Source organism: Mchenga conophoros, linkage group LG7 (genome assembly GCF_057382185.1).
Source record: "Mchenga conophoros isolate Kocher_MC1m ecotype Shallow Benthic linkage group LG7, M_conophoros_male_GT1.1, whole genome shotgun sequence".
Taxonomy (NCBI): domain Eukaryota; kingdom Metazoa; phylum Chordata; class Actinopteri; order Cichliformes; family Cichlidae; genus Mchenga; species Mchenga conophoros.
Window position 1 is genome coordinate 4523978 of NC_140532.1, and position 21947 is coordinate 4545924.

At 40.6% G+C, this 21947-nt stretch overlaps 1 protein-coding gene across 1 annotated transcript in view; it reads right to left on the minus strand.

Annotated features, from left to right (window-relative positions):
• Positions 1–1352: 1352 nt before the first annotated feature.
• LOC146569377 (neural-cadherin-like) overlaps positions 1353–21947 on the minus strand; it is a 101973-nt gene continuing 81378 nt past the window's right edge. Inside the window, exons 23-33 of the mRNA XM_085281637.1 lie at positions 21648–21862; positions 20135–20262; positions 19820–19947; positions 17554–17677; positions 16149–16332; positions 15752–15918; positions 13269–13533; positions 12592–12775; positions 9205–9452; positions 3825–3979; positions 1353–2392 (exon numbers count right to left, since the gene is read on the minus strand). Of these exons, the coding sequence (XP_085137763.1) occupies positions 1826–2392; positions 3825–3979; positions 9205–9452; positions 12592–12775; positions 13269–13533; positions 15752–15918; positions 16149–16332; positions 17554–17677; positions 19820–19947; positions 20135–20262; positions 21648–21862 (2365 nt within the window). The 3' untranslated portion in view covers positions 1353–1825. The remainder of the gene's footprint in view (positions 2393–3824; positions 3980–9204; positions 9453–12591; positions 12776–13268; positions 13534–15751; positions 15919–16148; positions 16333–17553; positions 17678–19819; positions 19948–20134; positions 20263–21647; positions 21863–21947) is intronic.

Here is a 21947-nt window from a genome sequence, read left to right on the forward strand (position 1 = left end):
ATTGCTGTGGTACAGTATATGGAACAACAGTGTCCACTAATGGCTGAAAGCTAAATTACGTCCATTGAAATAATTAATGGAAAGATAATGTTGTTGTTTTTTGGTAAAGTAAATAAATAAAATAAAAATAAAAAAGTAGTTTTGGGAGCAAGGCAAAATTTTTAAAAACCTCATTTTCAGTCTCAAACAAAACCTACAGGGATGTCGCATCTGTTCAACAGTGGGCACCAACACTGAGGTGTTTGGAGACTCCGAGTCTTGGAAGTTAATTTGTGATGATAAAAAATGCTGAAAGAGGGTCAGAAGCCAAGTTCTATTCAGCTTTTTTTAAATCCAAAATTATCTGGTAATGATATTTAACTGTCTAAGTGGGTATACTTACTTAAATACTGAAGGAGTGAAACTGAAATGTTTACATTTACACTTATCGTGCACACAATACTTGACCGACTTTTAATAAGTGGAATATTATCAGGGCTAAACTGTGAATCATGATTCCAGAATAGAAATACCCATTCCTCGGAAATCAACCTGCATGCTCTGCAGAAATGAACTGAATCAGAAACAACAGCTCATACTGAAAATAATGAGATGTTGTTTATGGGAAAAGTGGTGCCAGTAGCCTGCCAATAGATGGCAGTGTGCATTCATGCAATGCATTTATCTTAGACAGGAGTGAACAAAAGTAGAGCAAGTGCAATTTAGTAATAATAATATTAACACAGAGAAAAACATGTAGCATTACACGTATGTAACATGCAACAATGATCTTTAAGTTTAGGCAGAGATATCTGGTATTTCGTGTGTCTGGTTCGCTGGTTTCAGACTGACTACAAAACGAGTAAAGCTTTTTAGAGACTTACGGGGAGTCAAACCCGCCCTCTGAACCTCTCATATCTCTTTGCACGATGCATTATGTAGGTGTGCTGACAGACAGGAACATCAGGCCCAAGCAGCAGCTCTGTGCGCTTCCCCAGCGGCTTGCTCCAGTGTCACAGTTGTTTAACTCCAGTAATGCAGGCCAATTAAGTATGATGTAGGGCTGCCTGCTGGGACCCCCGCACTTTGAGTTCTGGAGACTCCCAGAAGCTCAGGTCAGGAGGCTATAGGCTCTGGACATGAATGATTAATCCTGAAATTGACTTTGTTTTTCTCATCAGAGGCCCCAGTTGCTGGTAATAGTTAGCTGAATAAGACAAGAACAGCTGTTCCAGCCTCATCATCTAAATAAAACCTGGAATAAAGGAAAGTGTTACTTCAGTGATGATGAAAGTTAGCTTCAACTTCAAAAGCTGAAAACTTGAGCATCACTAATTATGAACTCGTATTTGAATGAGAGCAACTTTGAAATATTATCAAAGATATTCATTTATTGAAAAGGAAATAGATAATACAAATGAAACAAAATCGTTTTTTTCACATAATTAATTTCATGAGTCATTGACAGCAAAGAAAAGTTATCTCACAGGAAACTCATTTGGAGTCTTGCTTTCAGACGTTACTCTTATGAGTTTTATGACATGAGTAGTGTTGACACAGAGTGCTTCCAAAAAGTGCTTTCTGCAGAGTAAATACTGTACAGTGCAATGCCAAGTAAACAATACATCACATCTGATCATTCATTGGTAAACATGGTTCATATCAAAGAACATAAATGTTCAAAGTTTCATCAATACAGTACATTTATAGCAGACTTCACAGAGACCAAACCTCCCAGTCTCAAAGTATATCACATTTAATTATCTCCCTTTGGATTTCAACCAACGACTTTTGATTCCCGTTGCTTTTTTTTGCAACTTTCAGTTCTGTTTCTGTGAGTGCAACCTCATCCGCTTTTCTCGCAGTTCGGCTGCCCCCTGCTCTCCTTCAGTTTGTCTCTCTGGCCCTCCGGAGTCTTGGAGTCTCTTCTTAAATCACTAACCACAGCTCGGAGGTTTTTGAACCTGTCCAGCCGAGTGCTCTGGGCTGCCTGAAGTCTGACTTCTGAACCCTGAGTTGCACTTAGGGAGCTGAGAGAGCGCACACCAGCGAGGCCGCGCTCCTTTCCTGCAGGACGCCGTGGTGTGGTCATAGTGCCGAGATCCTCAGGGTGATCCATGTCCCTGATGACCTCACACAGGTAGCGGGCCAAGTCCTGGCTGGAGAAGGACAGGGTTTTCTGGGAGCGGCGGAAGGTCAGAGGGGACGGCAAGGTTTCTGTCTCTGAAGGAGGAATTGCCAGACGTAGAGCAATCGCGGCACTGCCATTTCCATTAGACGTGCCATTTTTGTTGGTGTCCTGGGTGGGCTTAGTCTGCGGGTAAGAGATGATGCTTTGAGGATAACTATATCGGAGTGACTGTGCTGGGCTTGGCTGGAGGGAGCGCTGTAGCTCCACCATGTTAAAGGCATTCTGAGAGACCAACACAGAGAGAAGAAGGGAATGAAAAGAAAGAAGAGAAGAACAGATACGGTTTTCCTCTTGTGTAATCTTTTTTGGGAGTTTAAGAGATGATGAAAAACAACACTGGCACACCACCTTAATCTGAGCTGTGCAGCTCAGCTAATGCCTCTGCTAGCTAATTAACCCATTCCTAAGACTGAGACAAAGATCCAGCATGTAAGAAGAGATGTTGGCAACAACATGACCATTGATCAGCCAAGTAATTAATTATCTAATTGCAGAAAGAGGAAACTGCTACTACAAGCACTATTAAAACTGAGGCGTTAACAGCTATTGGTATCTACGTTCTTAATTTCTGCTAATTGACTCACAATTCTATACTCCAGGCAATTTGCGGTTCCAAGAAATAGTTTGTGAATTGAGACTAACAAGATTTCTTGACTATGACTCACACGATATAGCTGAATCTTTATCTAGGTCACGATTATACAAAATAATAAACCACAACACCAAAAAAAACAACAGAAAAAACCCCACAATCTGAGGATGAAACACAAATTTTGTGCTCCTCATTTCAAACAGATAAATTAGTCAAAGCGCAGGCTTGAAAAAAAAAAGTGAACCTCTGTTCTAATTTCTTCAAATATTCTTTCAAATTTTTGCTGTCAGGTTCTCCAATTAAGAAAATATCACTCAAAAAAATGGGACTGACATGTACAGGTGTTTGCTACAAGAAAAACACTGAATAAGTGCTGCTGCTGGAAGCACACTACAAAGAAAATTACAGCTCTCCAAAAAGACACTGCACCATCTCTCAAGTCTAGAGCTGCACCTGTGCACATAAATGCTCCACAACATTTTTACCATAGTTTTTAAGATAAAAAAATTATAAAAAAAAAAAAGCACTGGACACCAACACTGAAACTACGTCCCAGCTGTGAAGTACAGAGGAGGGAACATCCTGTTTGGAAGTGTTATTCCATCGAGCGCCTGAACGGTGAATTAAAAATGATACCAAGATTTCTTTTAAATAGAATGTCAGGGCAGCGGCACACTACCCGAAGCTTAAGTGATGATGGGGGATGATCCAAAGCACACACACAAAATCTAAAACCTAATTATTTAGAAAACAAGAAAAATCAGGTTTTGGAAAGACTTGATCTTGGACATCACAAAATCACACATAACATGGTTGTTGCTGTTAAAGGAGAATAAATACTTCCCTAAATTCAACTGCTTTATCTTGCAAATGTAGATTTTTATCTCAAAACACCAACAAATATTCTCCATCCAGTGTTGATGTTTTATTTCTGTTCATATATACTTTAAAATAATATATCTTAATGGTATCAACATAACCCTGGAAATAAGAACTTAAATAAGTACTCTATGTAAGTTTGGTTGTTATTTACTCTCTGTGTCAGAATGCATTTACGTTTACCTGATCTTGCTCTCCTCCACCTTCCTCGTCGTAGTTGAGCACATTCTCTCGGATGTCCTCCCACTCGCCGTGATGCGCAGACACATGGTACACACCCTCCTTTAGGCCCTTGTGTCTCCTCCAGCAGGAGTAGAGAAACAGGCCCAGCATCAACACTGAGGGGTGCCAGAGAGCAGGTTAACGCAGCAGGGAGCACTGTCACATAATTAGCATGAACTCCTGAGCTGAAAAAGCACGGCTTTGGCTGCATATGTAAATCGAAAAAGTTAGGAGGTTCTAGGAAATACTTGACTGCAGTCAGGATATAATTTAATTACAAATAAATAAGTAACGCAGACTCATAATACATGACTGTAAATACATTTTGCATCACACTGACTTGTCCCGTAAGGCCTGTTAGCTGCACTGACTACAGTTAGGACATACTAATAAAACATACGTGCAAACGGAGGCACCACCTTTCTACCTATATTCCCTTTGATGTTGCCTCTCTGTTTCCTGTCTTATCAAAGACCGCAGTTCCTCAGAAACCTATTAACTGAATTTGTACTCCTCCCAGCTTAAACTCAAAGCCTCAGTGGCTCGGAAGAACTCTGAGAGGAATGCAGCGGGAGCCGAAAAAGAATGGTCCTAAAGCATACACATCAATCACAGCTATTGTGTGCTGAATTATACAACATGCTGGACTGACCTTTAAAGTCCATTAATCTCAACCAATATTTTTCTCCCATCTGCCATCCTTCTCTTTCTCTTTTTTCCTTTCTCGCTATCTGTTTTTACTAGTTCGCAACTTGACTCCCCCTTTTTATCTGTGTACGTTTTTTTGGTCTCTATATATTGGCGCTTGCCTCTGTCTTTCCTTTTCCATTCCTCACTCATTAAGTCTCTCAGTGTTCCTGTTTTTCAGTCCCTCTCTGGCCTCTGCCTGGCCTTGGCTTTTATCTCTCACATGAGATGGGATCCATTTCAACTAGAATAGTTTATATGGTGTGAGTCAAGTATCAGTTTAATTGGAAATCTTCTGAGAAATGCGGGGTAATCACATTAGTCTGGATTTTTCAAGTAATTGCTTCGAAAGAGAATAATGCGGCAACGACTCATCGGGGGTCACGCTAAAAGGTACTCACAAACAAAGACAAAAACAAGTCCCGCGAGCTAGTCTCCACCAACTTCTTATTTCTTCTGCTACACTTTTCTGCTTCTGTTCTGCACTCATGTTAGATAGAAAAATAGAGTCTGCAAGCATCCCCCTCCCTCGATCCTCAGCTGACCCTCCTCAGTATGGGGTAGAGGGGAGAACGGTATTGATCAGCTGACCTGGCTCCTTCACTGTTACGCCAGAGTACCCTTGCAGAAAACATCAGAATTTTGATAAGGCCCGGCACCAACCAGACGGCAGCTTGAGCCCCTCGCCTCGAGAATTACCTGCTCTGAGGTGCTGCCTGCAGGCCCGCGCTCAACCCTTAAAAAATCACCTGAATTGATATGAAAAGAATCTCTGGAGGGGAGGAGTTCGATACGCAGCGCAGTGGAGCTTAAGAACACTCCCTCCATCACACAAACACACACACAACTGCTAACAGGTAAACACTGACCACACCGCCCACCCACACACACCGAGGCTGCCTTCCCCCCTACACCTGCAGCCACTACTGCCTCAAGTTATATGGGTGTGTACAGCTAAACTCCAGTGAGATCAATATCACTCAGGGTGGAGAACAACCATCGCACTCATTCATCAATCCATAACACCACTGCTGCCTCTTTGCCCTCTAACCATTACTATGACCAGGGTATTATGATGTTAGCCTCGATCGGACCGTGCATTATGAATGAGTATGGAGTAAACGACAACAGAGCCTGATCAAAACACTTAACCCTTTCGCTGTAGCTCCAGTCTGAGGTTAATGAGGGAAAAATGAGCTCCGAGACAGATGAAACATCAGCGGAAGACGAGGGAGAAAAGAAAAGTGACGACCGAGCAGAAGGAAATGAGACAGGTGAGAGATGAGAAGGAGTTGGAAAAAAATTATTTATTTATAAAAGTTTCAGGGGATGAAAAGGACAGGCACTTTACAAGATCGTTTGGCAGCCAGAGCCCATATGGGTAGCTAATTTCTGCTATTCATCAAGAAACAGAACGTCAGATCTGATGCTGGATTAATGAGGATTGGTCAGACATTGGCTCATCTGGCTCTGTCAATAACACACACTGAACTCAAATTCTGTAAGCTTGTGATGGCTTATGTAAAACTTAATAATGAATGATCATCTTAACTTTTAATGCATGTTGAGGCAGAGTAGGAGTCCCCCTTTAATTTAGCACCCAGCTAGTGGTCTCACTTAGTGCAGAGAGCGTGCTGTATGCGAGTGTGTTATTGTGGTGATGGGGATCATCATTAAACAACTACATACAGTACAAACAGCTGTTCTCTGACTCAAAAAGTGGATTAATTTTGCTTCCACGTTCAGTCAAGACGGCCGATTTCTCTTTTTTCTTCATTATGTTTTAGTGAAAGATTTATTTTAGTTTATAGTGTGTGGTTTTTTAAGGTGCGAAAATGTAATTACGCTCACCAAAGAGTGCTACTCTAATCTGAATTGCATTAAGGAACAGTTTGTAATTCTTGGTGAGGTGAAAAGTTTGAGCCTTGAATATAAATGCCTCCGCTGCAACAGTGGACAAGCTATTTCAAATGGACTTCTTTTAGTTAGCATGCAAGCAACACATGAATTTTCATGATAGATGCCATCATCTTTGAATTCATTATCAAATATTGAAGACTGCTTTGTATGTTTCACTCTCGTGTGTCAGAATAACTGATGTCCCAATACTAGCCACATGCCCTGGAGGGAACACGAAGTTAGTTATAGCGGCAGGGACAGTGTATTGAATTGCCCGAGCGTTTTATAAGCCTGTATGTGACAGAAAGACTCATAAATAGCAACGTGGCGCTACAGAGAGAAGTGACTGCTGCTACATACACACACGGGCATGTGTTTAGCTTTGTGAGTAGCAGAAACAAACATAGTTCCTTAGTTAGAAACCCTTAAAGTAATGCCGTTAACTCATTCCTTTCCTAAACATTAACCATGAATTAATGCAATCGTCCTTCTTTTTTGACACAATTGGCGAGATATCAATGCATATGCATTTAAAAAGGCCCCGCTGGCAGCAGATGTGGGAAGATATTGAATCTTGATTCTATTAGATCTTAACACAGCTTATGAGACCATCAACCATGCAGCTTTATTAGACTGCTTATACAAGCGGGCCAATGCCATCAGTACTTAACTGCTTCAAGTCTAGAGCTGAAACATTAGTTGAATAATGAATTTGTTGATCAGTTTTGATGGCTGATCAAGCTGTTTCCCCGGTTCATTTTAGCCTCTCTCTCATTCGTCTTTCGACACATCGATAGATGTTATGTATTTTCAGCTTCTGCCATTTCATAGAGTAAACAATCAGTTTATGATTGACAAAGAAAACAAACACAATGTCTACCAATACTCAAATTATCTTGTGTCTTTTTCACTCTGAATGTTCTTTTGTGTTTCTTTATAGGCTTCATACTAGTCTAGTGATAGAAAGGAATTAAATTATCTGCCATTCTAAACAGACTCACACTTGTACCTTCTTCTGGAGTCAAAAGGTATAGTTTTCATTTCTTGACTGTTGGCTTTCACCTTTAAAACTGATCATCACTGAAAGTTTCTGCACCTTAACAAAACGAATGCATATTTTCTGTTTTTAAAAACATTTGTTTTGACTTTCCTCAGCTAAAAAAAAAAAAAAAAAGTAAACCTAATACATGGCTAGGAAAGGTTTTCCATATATGTATTTATACTGCCCCAATTTAATAATGCATGTACTCAGACATCAATCACGAACATGAAAATGTCAGAACGGAGCAGCTCAGTTCTCAACAGGCACAAAGAAAAGCCAGCATCGCCCTCATCTTATGATTATTGATTTTAAGATTCTGCTCCTCACATACAAAGCAGTCAGTGGCTCTTCTCTGGTATACATTTTTAAACTTATGACCCCTCAAATGTCAGAGCGCAACCACAGATCACCAGATGAGTCTTCAAAGGGAAGGTCTTTCAATGAAGGCTCACACACTTCATCACCCAAACCTTGACAAGTCTGTCTTTCTCGTAAAATATTTTCTAAAACCTTACTTTTTAAAAAGCAGGATTTTGAGGTTACGTGATCATTTTTTCTAGTATCAGTGTAATTAAAGTATAATATTGCTCATATTTTGAATCTTTTATACGACATGCATATCTGTAGGGTTAGGGTTAGGTTACCATCCAACCTGTAGTATGACATTTTTGCCTAACTGATGTAACAAAATTGAAAAACCTATAAAATAAGAATTGCAAGGCCAAAATGCATGTATGTATGAGACTTCATGTGAAAAGTAACAATCTCTAGATTATAAAATTATGTGCAAAATGCACATATTTATTTGCCCAATATACACACTCATCCAACTCAAAATTTTGCTTTAACGTGTAATTCTGTGACTCTAAGCCCAGTTTAAACCTTAAGCCTGAGAGTGATTCTGGAAACTTTGACAGCTTTTAACAGAATTTAAGTATGTTTTTTTTTTTTTTTGCCTAAATCAAACCCTTACTGTTGAATCAACCTCCTAAAGTTTTGCCTGTTGTGTGCGATTCTCATTACAGTTCCACATGCTGTATATTACAGTGAAGTGCACACTTTGGCCATATTAGGGTTGACTTGGGAAAACAGTAATGCACGGAAAAGTATGGGCAGAAATGGATAAAAAAAACCCATCAAGGGGTAAAATGAGTGGATGGTGGGATATAAAATAAGATGGAAAGATAAAAAGTAAGGCTGAGAGTGAAATTGACTCCTGAAGTCAGAGAATAACATTGGGAGAGACAGGGAATACAGGTGTGATGAGAAATATAGAAAAACACATAAAGAAACGCCCCTTTTCTCCAAGGAATCTTACAGCTTCCCCATGAATCACAAAATACGACATACAGTGTTTCTCTCCCCGCTTCTCTTCCACTGCAGATATTTGTTTCATGTTTTCACCAACCACCCATGGAGAAATCACATCCTGGCACAACTCAAGAGATCAATAACACTACAAGATATGTGTGTGAATAGATTTCACAGGACCAAACCTGGGTGAAAAACTAATAAAACAGTGGATGTTACAGATAAAACCATAACATGATGTGATAATTAAAGCGTGACAACAACAAACAGAAATAAAAGAACACAATAAATGAAAAGAAACACCTCAGACAAAAAAGCGGAACAAAAAACATACAAAAACTGAGCAGAGATGTTGAGTGTTGGGTTACCACAGGTAGAAGAGGACATAGTCGACATAGCTACCTAGAAAGGCCATGACACAGATACTGATGGCGAACATGGAGCTCAGGCTGAGGCTGTTGCTGTCTTCGTGGAACATGGCAAGCGTCACCTCGCAGTGCCGGCCCCGGTATCCCTCACTGCAGCGGCACGAGTATTGGGACGGAGAGTGAGCCACGCAGGTGCCGTGGCGACAAGGCCGGCTGGCACAGAGTGTGTAGACGCAAACTTTTCCCAAAGAGCTCTCTTTGGTTATATGGCCTGGGGGGCATCTGCACGGAGAAGACACAGCAGTGTAATGCTGAGACAAGAAACACTTGGGAAGCTGTCAGATAAAAAAAGAGCACTGCACTCCACAGAGTTATGAGACCTAAGCTGACAGTGTAAAAATAATACCCTGAAGAGTTACACCTCTTATATCAGATTCAAAGATATGCTCTTTGAAGGTTACAGTGTCGACTGTAACTGGAGAGGGGGGAAAAAAACAGTAAAAGAAATTGAGAAGCTAAGATTGGCTTTGCAGTAGTGGTTCCTCTGTATATTTGTACAAAATATCCCCTGAATATCATTCACCCCTACCCCCTGCCTCTCTCACTGGTTTGTATCCTGAGGCACTGCAGCAATCACAGACTATGGATGTCAAAGTCCCCACTGGCTGTAAGTTTCAAAATCACAGCCGGGAAATTTAGTCGTCCTGCAGAGTTTAAAGGTGCAGCCAAGGCCCTGACTGTCACTGCTGTTATACACTATTCTCTCACGTTCACACGCTATTAGACACACAGTATAACAGGCATGCTCTTAAAATAGCTGCCATCTGGTGGACACTTTGACTTCAAGTGTATACATAAAAATGGAGTTTGCACTAGTGTGGAACTCTCTGTGTTATGATTCACTGTCATGGCTTATTAAGGCACTTAACAGAGCCAAGCGAACAAGTGAGCATGTTTGTCATGGTAAGTGTCTAATGTCAAGAATGATCTGAAATTAGCACAGTGTTGGAATGTTTTTAATTGCTTCTTTTCAAAAGTCCACAAAAATCTTTGTATTATTATGTTGACGTAAATGTAATATTTTTTTCTCTGCTTCTTATCTATTGTTATTTTTCTATGTGCTTAAGTGGCGTGTTCCAGTATATTGGAATATATTGATTTTTTTTTAAAATATATATCGCAGTGTACATCACTTTGCAATGATGTTTCTGAAAAGCGCTTCATAAATAAAGTTAGATCTATTCTTAACTTTTTTTATTATTTGGTAACTTTGATAAATACTCGGGCGGTTGTCACATAAAGAACAACCTACGAACAGTGCGATAAACAATAACACATCAAGTACTTATTGTGTAGGAAGCCATGTGTGACCAGGTCAGCTCATGCCGAATGAGCTCAGCAGTCGCAGATGGCTTATGTAGAAGCAGTTAGTGAAGCCGACCGAGGACAATAACAGCACTTGCTGAAACATGTAAAGCCTTTGTCCACTGTGAAAGCCGTCCTGATAACAGAGACCATTTATACAAAAACAAGCCATTCATGTGCGTTGCCACATTACTCTTCATACTTTGCATACAAGACATTACATATGTGACATTACATAAGGTATACTAACTGTGCATGGTATTTCTGCTTAACTCTGTGGCCCTTGGATGCTGTTCCTCTTGACATTTAGTTAACAAATTGAAATATTTCCTAATCCTGTCATAGATGACCTCTGGAAGTTTGCTCCTTTGAAACCTGACCACCATACCTTGTTTATAATGAATAGCAAAATGTACATTTAAACAAACTGCACTCATATAGCTCTTTTCTACTAGATCTGAGCACTCAAAGTGCTTTCTTACTATAACCCTCATATACACATTCATATGGGTCGTTACCACCAGAGATTTCAGGTGAAAGCACTGTGAGACCTTGTATCATGTGACCCGTTTAGGTCACTTGACACAAGATGTGAGCAAGAGTGAAGCGGTTGAGGCACGTGGGGCGGGATCTCAAGACTTCTTTAAGTTGCTTTCTTTTTCAACTACTTGGTCGACCATAAATGACTGAGAACCTACGCGATCATGTCAAGACTACATTGTAGGTGGCTGACAGCTTTTGTAATAAGCAGTCACCTCTGTTCAATGACGGTTTTTCGCAGTGGACACAGACGTCTTCTTGCAATCTGTCTTCACGGCCCAAAATGTGAACACTGGCCTCCTTGAAAGAGTGACCTTTGTACTCTGAGTGCAGATGTACAGCTGAATCTTGCGATACAAGACTCATCTGTACTTAGAGGATAATGGTTACAGATGGTTTGAAAGAGGAGTATTTCAAACCTCATGTGATTATACACATGAATAATAGTGGGTCAATGACAATGTTCTAAGGGACAATGCCCACTAGAGTTTAAAAACTAGCGACTCTCCACTAAAACTGAACAAGTCTCTTGGATGAGAGTTGAAATGTCTTAAAAAAACTTGAAGTCTAATCACCTTCTTTTCAAGCTCTTAAAACAACCATGACCTGGATGACTGAGAACCTACACAGACAAGTGCTTTTTTCTGTGCCCAGATTTTGTCTAACATTCAGACAACGAACCCCAATGGATGGCTACAGGGCAACTTAGGGTTCAGTATCTTGCACAAGGATACTTTATCATGCAGACTATGTCACAGACTGAGGAATGAGGATCCAAATGCAGACTCTAAGGCTGAACAGGTGAATATAAAACTGACCCTTATTTGAGTTTGAAACCAAAGTCCATGAGATGCAAAAAGCTAATAGAAAACAAAAGGATCTAAATAGCTCCATGAAACACAAGGCAGTATTAAAAGAAGCAAGAACAGACTGGGCTTATATACACACACACACACACTGAGCACACGAAACACAGTCAGGGAACTAAACACGCCTAAACTAAATCAGGGTAATGAGACACAGCTGAAGTAATCCATGATGGTAAAACAGGTAAAGTCAAACTAAAGAGAAAGCACGAGAGACAAGACGGGAAAACTAAAAACAAGATGGGAGACATCAGATACTTTACACAGGGGAGCCAGGATAAACTGAAAAACCTATAAAAAATCTATAACCATGAACAGAACCCAGATAGCTGGCATTTTAATGAGACTATAGAATGTGGCAGCAATAACTCACATATCAATACACAAGGAATTCACAACACCATCAACTTGTAATAAAATTAGTAATGTCAGCACTGAGCTTCCAGTCCTATATAACAAACAATATTAAGACTTATACACTTAAACACAACAGTAGTTGCTTGTGCTTTAAAAATGTACGTGTGCTCTGGCTCCCTTAGTTTGTCATGAACCCTGGGGTTGTGTGCTTGAGTTTGAGGTATTGTATTTCGGACTCTTCTGTCTCCTTCTTAGTTTTAGTTCAGGTTTTTTATTCTGTAAATTTGCTGCACCTGCACTCATGGTGTCTCCAGAGGTCCACGCAGACCAAGGGAGGGGAGCAGTGGTGCTTCCTGCAGGCATCTGAAGCACAGCCGACAGAGACCCCCTGTGAAGTGACCACCTGAATCCCCTCTGAAGGCTGCTCCTCATCCAGGGAGATGGAGCGGCCATTAAACCTCAAATCCCGTAAGCAACCTAGTGTAAAAAGGAAAAAGAGAAGGAAGAAGAAAAAAATTGTTTACAAATCCAAAAGAAGCACAAAACCAGTCCTCAGGCAAAATCTTTTATAGACACACATTTACTCTGTGGCAGGGGTTTAAAGTCAAATAAACAGACACACTTGCATTAAGGCACAAAAACATCTGCAAACCAGTGCTCAGACATGCTCTCACACAGGCAAACACATGAACAGCCTCAGGCCAGGTTGTCATCATAGGCTTTTATTTATGGATATTTTCCTCTTTGCTGGCTAGTTTGCTCACAGTTGGAAGCATGAGGTTCAACACATTACTTAAATACACACCAGTGCCACTGACTCACTTCTCTTATCTGCTGGAAACCACAGCATCAACACACCAGTACCAGTAAATACCTGTTTGACCACTAAGTCATTCATAAATTATTCATTATCAGATTTTTCTCCACTCATTTATCTTATTCTTTCAAAGACAGCTGCATAGCAACCTACCCACAAAGCTCCTGTTATGTCCTGAGGGAAAAGAGTTTCCGAGCATCACCACAGCGGGGTCAATGATGATCTCCCGACTTTGTCCAGGTGAGGCCGTTACCTCTCGCCGTCCTCCGCCTCTGTCAAGTCGCAGGGTGAACTCTCTCCCATATCGGTACAGCTCCAACTCATGCCAGTCTCCATCATCCAGGCGATGGTAAGGCAGTGTGATGTTATAGTCTCCATCTCCAAGGTTGTAGAAAACAGCCAGATGACCCTGAAAAACCTAAAAAGCATAGTAATGCTTAATTTAAGATTCTGATGAGGAAGCAACAAAACTCTGCTACTGGAGACTTTAAGGCTTTTGTCTAAAAAGCTGGTCATTTTTGATGTTAGTCTTTATGTTAGTGTAAACTTCAAGAGTGTGACTCAAACTGTGAAATGAGGTGACACAAATACTAACTGCATTCCTGCTGTACTGTGCTGTGTTGATGGGCAAAAACAGATTGTGAGCATAACAATATCATAAGAGTTAGGCCAGTTCCCACGATGTGGAAAAGGTTAGGTTGTGAAATTTAACTATCTGGACAAGTAGACCCTCCTTGGTGGACTAGCCAGAAAAATGTCGTGAACGTTTCAGTGGTAAAAATTAATTCAGCAATTTTGCAGCCATGACGCTTTTCAGAGATGCCGTACACATCGCTGCATGGCAGAGGCCAGAATCATCCCGAAGGGAAGGTATACAAGAAACAACAATTATCTTCAGCAGTTAAGGATGAGCGAGCAGAATGGACTCAACCAATGAGCGGTTCCCGCAACTGCAGCTTGTACATGTCCACAGCTTAATTGGAAACAGTGGGGCAAGATAATTCACATTCAGCGCAGCCAGCATTAACTATTGCTCCCTCAGCATGAGTATCTCAAATGTGCCTCACCTACTGGTCAAACACACACACATGCACAAAGTAAAGGCTGACTGTGCGCTCCCTATTGCCTCATCCTGCCCTCAAGTCCGCAACAAAAATGAGCAAAGGACTCAATCGATACTTAAAGGAGAAAAATCAGATTACACAAACTTTCTGCAGAGCCCCCAGAGATCTACGCAATCACCACTTAGCACAAAATCTTCAAGCAAATGTCTAATGCCTGAACCTTCACATTTCAAATCCCATTCAATAATAAAAATGTCAGAGTTTTAAAGTTTTACTGTTTCGGAGGGGTGTGATGATCTTTGACAGTATTGCGGTTCATGTTTGTTACTGCCCCCCCAAAAAAGCTTCTTTGCAGAGTGCATTAGATAAATGTTTTCTTTAAAGAGCCTCCATACTCCTTGGAGAGGTACATGCTGTTTATACCCAGCTAGCCCCTCGTAACCTTTGTGTGAAAGTGTGGTTATTTATTCAGTGTGCACTCTATTCCATATCTACCCTTAAGAAAAAAGGGCAGAGAGGCAGCCCTTTAAATTAGAGTTTGTTGTCAGAAAACACACCAGGATGGTGCTCAAGTGTTTCTAAGAGCTTTGAGACAACTGGGCTGAAAATGTTTCAGTGTGCCGCTGCAGACAGACATCAGATACTTTATACAGCTCACCAATTCAGCTCCAGAGAGGGTTTCACACAGAGGCTTCACAGCCCACATACAGTAAAGGCTACAGCATTTTCCTTTTCCTGTCACTGCTGCACGGCGGCAAGGGAAGAGGACAACACTGTTTCTCGTCGTGTAGTGTAAAGACCCAAAGAACAAGATTTGATTCTTTAAACAATGCTGTCGGACAAATAACAAGCATGTTTTCAACGACAGACCAGTGGTGTGGAAACCATAAAAACGGTGACAGGTTCACTGCAAACAGGTGACCTGTGAGTTCACCAAAAGTGGCAGCCCTAACAGAGATGTTTACTTCCAGGTGCTGTTCACAGTTGGCCTGTCAGTGAGTGAGACAGAAGGCTTTGACAACAAACACTGGCTTCATATCCACTCAGGCAAGAGAGGCATGCTATTATGGAGGTTTGGCAAAGAGAAGCAGACTTGACTCGGTGTGAGCACCTTTCCACCCTCGCCGTGGCACAGCAGCAGCATGTATGCAGTCATCACTTTGAGCTGCCCACTTGAACTAAGCTGTGTTGAAACCCTAAAGCTCAGAGCGAGGGATCTGACCTCTGCCTATTACAGTACACATCGTTGTTCTCTTGCCACCCTAAATTGTGCTTCAAATATTAACCAAAGGCAGAAATAAGCCTGAACAGAAGAGGCATCATTTTTTAAAATAGCAATCTCTCAATAGGAGCATTCTGCCGACTTACTGAAAGGCCTTTTTGAGAACATACATATGTCAATCACCAGCCCCCTCTGTATCCACCCCTATGTCTCAAACCCTGGTATTAATCACTCTTAGTTTGACAAGCATTTTCAGCAATCATTGTCTGGGTCCTAATCATCATTTTAAAGCTCATAAACAAGACAATCATGGCTGTCAAGGTTGAGGGGAGTGACCGGTCATGACTCACCTCTAAATGCAGGTATTCGTTCTGCTCCTGGGAAAGCAGGCTGAGGATAACGCCGGTGGCTGCACGTGTTCGCACCCCAACCTCGACACTAGTCTGTCGCGCCGGTAGGGACCAAAGAAGGTGGAACTGAATGTGGCTCCGGCCGTCAAAGGAGAACTCTCGAGCCACTTGTCAATCAAAAACACACAAAGCTTGTTCAATTAATTTAACCGTCATAAGGGAAATACACGAGGTTATCATAGCAAGAGCATGCTGCTCTGCAAAAACACTTTATGTAAGGCAAGGTTATCTTCCCACAGCAGCAACTTTACAAATTGGTTTGTACACTTTGCAAAGTTTTAGATGTAAAACTGACTGGAAACGTCACAGTCCACCGAAACGTATCCGGCATGCGTACCTTGATCGCACTGTGGCCCTGTAAAGCCTTTTTCACACAGGCAGCTTAAAGAGCCCCAGTCCCCATGACAGTGACCCCTCTTGCCACAAGAGGAAAGCTGCTCCAGGCTGGCGCAGTGGTCATCAATGAGAGTGCAGCCTGGCAATGTGTTGGAGGATTCAGCAGGGGAACCAAGGTCATATAGCTGAATGTAAGAATAAGAGGAGAAAAATGTGAAGATAGTGAAAATACAGCAACGTTGGAGGTATCTGTCCTTGTAGTTCTAGTGGATGGGATGAAAAGAAACATGACTGCAAAGAACTTTGTGTTATTACCGTAAATGAATGAAGGATACTATAGCTTTACATTTGATTTTTTAATTGTTTAATAATATCTTAAATCTTGGCTTTCTTAAAAGTGTTAGTTTTTACACTAATGGTTAACAAGAGCTACAAATATTATCAGAGGCACTATGCAACACATAAATGCTGTAGAACTGTTGCTAAAGCACAGAAAATCCTGAATCATGTCACACTGATCAATAAAAGATGTACTTGACACCTGGATTTAGGTGGCAGGCACGGTGTCTTATTTCTGCAGACAAAAGCGTTGGCTGCATTAAAATGAAGGCGCTGCACTTTCAGCAGCAAATGAAAGGGTGTAAATTCTTTCAGTATAAAAGTGGTTACAGTCACGGGTTAGTGTTGTCATTACTGTAGTAGCAGCTGTTATCTGTACTGATTCCATGTACTTCTGGTAACAATTTAAAAGTGCTTCCAATACAGTATTAAATACGGCACAGCATGGGGAAGCATGGTGGCACTGTGGTTAGCACTACTGCCTTACAACAAGAAGGTCCCAAGTTCAATTCCACCATCAGGTGTGTACTTTGCATGTTCTCCCTGTGTTTGTGTAGGTTCACTCCAGTTGCTCTAGCCTCCAAAGAAATAGCAGCTAGTGGGGATAGGTTACTCTAAAATCGCCCGTAGTAATAAATGTTACTTTGCACATTATTACTTTATAGTTTGCAAACTATTCGTTTACTAATTAAGCAATGCAGCATGTGTGTAAGGCAAATACATTTAGATGAACTATCATCTAATACATGATAAAGCATTACCGAGTATAATACTGATAACATTCTGCATCATTACTGGTACATTTACATTTTAAAGACAGAGACACCAGAAGAAAAAGGGATAAGTAACCAACATCAACATTCATACGGTTTCCCCGCACTACCTTGAGGTCACATTTACATTCTTATTGAAGTGGAGACCTCCATCACCTACACGGCCTGTCATCCGAACAGGTAAACAATAAGAGGTACAGTACAGTAGTCAATTCACCCATCTACCCAACCAGCTTTATAAAAAGGCTTCATGGTAATGCATATGTGGTAATCTTGACCTGCTCCAGACTTTACCTTGCTGTCCACACGCAGGTTCCTTATACATCCAGTATAGTGTTTGTGCTGTAGCTGGGGATATTCATATGACATGTTCTCATTGATCCCTCCGAGCTGCAGAACATGACTTCCATTGAAATACCTGAAACGCATGCAGAACAAAAACTGAAGAAATCGAGCAGAAGAAAAGGAACCAGGCACAGTATGTTCTCAAGGCTACAATTAAAAACACAGCTCTCAATATAACGAACAGCAGTCAAACCAATGCATACAAAGCACATTGGCCTTTCATAGTAGAGATTCACAGATGATTCTGAATCTTTCTGAGGCTTTCATCACCTTTACATCTTTAGACAGCAAATTGTTCCTTTTCTATTATTTTTAAAATATGCATGATGGGTCAATTACATTTGCCTGAAACAACCAACTAATATGCTAACTAATATTCTATAATACTGGTGGTATTTTCAAAACGAGATGTACAAAGTGATCATTTTAGCTTGTTAACCTGGTATCTGACCTGCAAATGTCGTAACTATTAATGTTCCCTATACAAGTCACAACACACACAGTTAAATGCTTCTTAAAGGTTCACAAAATTTAGAGGTTATTACCAGCAATAGCAGCAGTATAGCTCTGATGTGCATTGTTAACTTCAGAAGCTCACAGCTTAATTACACAACATAATAATGAGCACAGTGGCAAGCCAAGGCCGCGATAGGGGGGAGGGGACAAATGTATAGCTGTGACAAAGCGAGCGCCACTATTAACAGAAACATAGTGAAAGATTAGTTTGGCATTTTAAGGATTATATCTGAGGCTTTTATCAACAGCTCCCCTCCTCCAGAGAGGCCTGCTTGGTACACAGAGAAATTGAACGCTCTGAACTCAGACTAGTCTGAGTCACTATCTGATCTCATTTACAAATAATGCTCGTGCATAAACACAATTTCTGATATTATTTATGCAGCATGAAGACTAAAGGTTTTGCATGACTGCAGCATCACATACCAGACATAAACGTATTGTTTTAATGTTTTATTTATTTTGCAGAAATAGAGAAAAAACAGACTGTAAATGAAGTTTTTAAATTGTTGCATAAATGCAATTAGTCTGATTTCCAAGTGATGTGTGTCCAATGGGCACAGACCAAAATGCCTCAGGATACAATCTGATAGACATAAAACTAATCAGAGCAATGAAACATGATGGAAAAATGTAAACAGACTGCAGCATGCAGAAATGCCAGTCGTGAGAGCAATTACTGCCAGCTTGGACAAAGCCGGTTGGAATTCTGCTTGAATGTGACGGGAGCTAGACTCATTCTTCCTGAGTAAATGAAACATGAGCTGCCCGATTTGTCATTTTTCCTGCTAAGATATTGAATCTGAAACATTTAACTGAGTATGAATAGAAAATAAATCAGCAGCAATTTTGATTTTGATAGCAATGGTTTAAATTATTTATTTATTATTTTTATTATTAGTCAAAGCAAAGGATGTATTACAAATGGCACTTTCATAGTAAACTAAGAATCCAACATTAAAATGCTATGAGTTTGCCGGCAAGCAAAGATCAGCCTTTATCTACTAAAGCTGGTCTCTGGTTTCCAATAAGACATTTCCAAGCAGTGTTGACATGATGTACAAACATCCTTATCATTTCAGTCACCTCCCAAACAATGTCAATAGAAGCTTGGTTTTGGTGGAGACATCTTCCTGTTAAAAGGTAGTTTTTCCTCCCTACTGTCACCGAGTACTGGCTCATAGGACAATGTCTCATTGCTTTTTTTTAATAAGGTCCTTAACTTACAGCATTAAGCATCTTGAGCTGCCTGCTGTTGTGATTTGGCACGGCATAAAAAACCCTCTATCAACAATTGTGTGCATTCTTTGATTTTTTTAATAGTATTGCAAACTACTGCTGCTGTTGCTAGAGAACTATTTAGTCCTGTGGAAACACTGGGCATTTAGACACTGTCCCATGGGTCAGGCAGAGTTTTGGGTTTAAGACCAGCAAACAGAATGAATAATTAGCATTTAGGCAAATTTCCCCTGAGAAATTACAAAGCCCAACTGTTAAACAAGTTAAACAAGTGCAGCTATTGTATTTTTCTGTGTGTGCACTTGTGTGTACGGTAAATTGTAACAGATTAATTGATTATCTCATTATTTATCAGTGGTGTCTTATTAAAACTGGCTCCCTTCAAAATTCAAAGGAACCACTTGATTTGTTATAATGTGCAGCATTGGTCACACTTTCTTTATTTAAATATTGATCTTACTTTCCCCTGTTGGGTGTGACTCCTCGGATTTCACAGGATGAGCGGTCCTCTGTCATTGCCCACGAGTCTACGCCTTCTGTCTCCATGACAATTGCAGTGGAACATCGATCCAGAGTAAAGCGCACTTCCTTTAAATTGGGCAAGAGTGAAGAGAGAGGTCATCTCTAATTTATGTGTAGATGTGTGAGTGTACTGCTGCCTGGCACTCTCTTAAAACTGTGGTGTATATGTATTATAATCTGATGTCTTCTGCGTACTCAGGAAGAAAATGGGGAATACATGCAGAGGGATTTGGCTTGAATGTGCATGTCTTACTTTACTGTTGCTCCTCACATCGAGGCGATGCCAGCGTCGATCAGCCACCCCGACATTATTTGTTAACTGGAGCACCAAGGTCCCAGAACCATGGTTAATTTTCAGGCTAGGCGTCCCTCCAATCAGCTCTGAGGAAGATAATGATGAGCATTTACATCAACTAGTCTAAAAATCAGCATAAAACTAAAAAAAAAAAATGCAGAATATTACATTTTAAAAATCTAAAGGCGGAGTGAATAAAAAACTGTGATGAAATGCATCACAAACAAACAAAACAGGCAGGAAAAAAATGCAAGATGCAAATAACCAGTTTGTGTAAACACAGGAAAAACCCAAGGGATGTATGAAAGCATCTCACTTCAAAACAAAAACACAGTGTGAACCAAAAAGGAGGGTGACAATACAGTAACAAAGCCGAGCTGTACAACGGAATCAAAATTGCACCAGAAACAAATAGCTTTAAAATAAGTTGTCAAATTGTAAACAAAAGCAGCTTAATAGTCAGTTTCTCTGAGTTACTATTCCCAATGAGCTCTGTGCAAGATTTCTGAAATTAGAATTAAATTTTTTTAAATGGTGACACTCACAAATGAAACTGAATTCACCTACAAATTCACCTAAAATCTGAGAGTTAAATATCTGAAAACCTGAATAAAATATATATGCATGGCTCGATATCAGCAGTGGTAAATTAGAAAGCATGTTTTCTGTAATTTCCCTGAATCAACCCCTTTGAGTAAAATACAAAATTATGGGTTGAGGGAATAGTAATTTGAAACTGTATGCATGTGAGTGCATGTATCACAGCACAAATATTTATACCATGATGGCGACAGCACTGTAATCCAAAAATACAATTCAGACTGGTTTCTATGGATCTATATCTACTCGAGGAAACTTAATTTATCTGCACAATTACAGCACATAATTTTAATTACATTAACAATAACATGAATCGCTGTAGTAACATCATTTCAGTTTCATTACCATGATTCTTATGATACTGAATCACTTTGTCTAGATGCTGCATAGTGTAACTATAAAGCTTTATGCATAGCTGTCCCAATGCAAAATAACCTATTCACTTTGATGAAATATTTACTGCTGTCCTTCACCTGGCAGATTGAGTTTTGAGCCTCTGTGTCAGCAAGAATAAACCCCACTGATGTGTCCTTGAGTGAGACACTGAAAGTCTATAAGCCTGTTCTAAAGCTGAGCCGCCACTCTGACGCAAGGGGTAAGCAAAACAGAATTCGTTATGGCAGACGGCAAACTATTACATACACATTAAACAGTGAAACGGGGTTTCCTGCATAGTACCACATTAACGGAATAACTCAGTCAAGTGAGTGCTCCTATCTCTCAGTGGTGCACTAACGAACGAAATTTGCCTCGTATATCTGATTAGCTACCACCCAGTAATTAAACACACAAAATTAAGTCGCAGGTTTGAGTGCAGTAATGGCCCAGAGGCCCCTTGGCACACATCTAATTATACAGACTCTTTCTTTACCTATGGCCATGTAGTCTTCACTGTCCCCAGGCATAAGAGTGGCCATCGGGCCGGCATACAGTAGCAGTCCGTCATCTTCCTCAGTCATAAACTCCAGTGAAAGATGGCTATCAAAGCAAGGCCTTATGGGGGGAAACCAGGCATAGCCGTTGCCAAGGAAACTAACTCTCATCTGCTGACAGTCTGGCCCCTCAAGCTGTGGGGGGCACTGGCACCTGTAGCACCAAGGAGAAAAACAGTGTGGAAAATCAAGGGGAAAGAAACAATCAGTGTCATTCAGTTTTGAGTTCGGAGAAATCT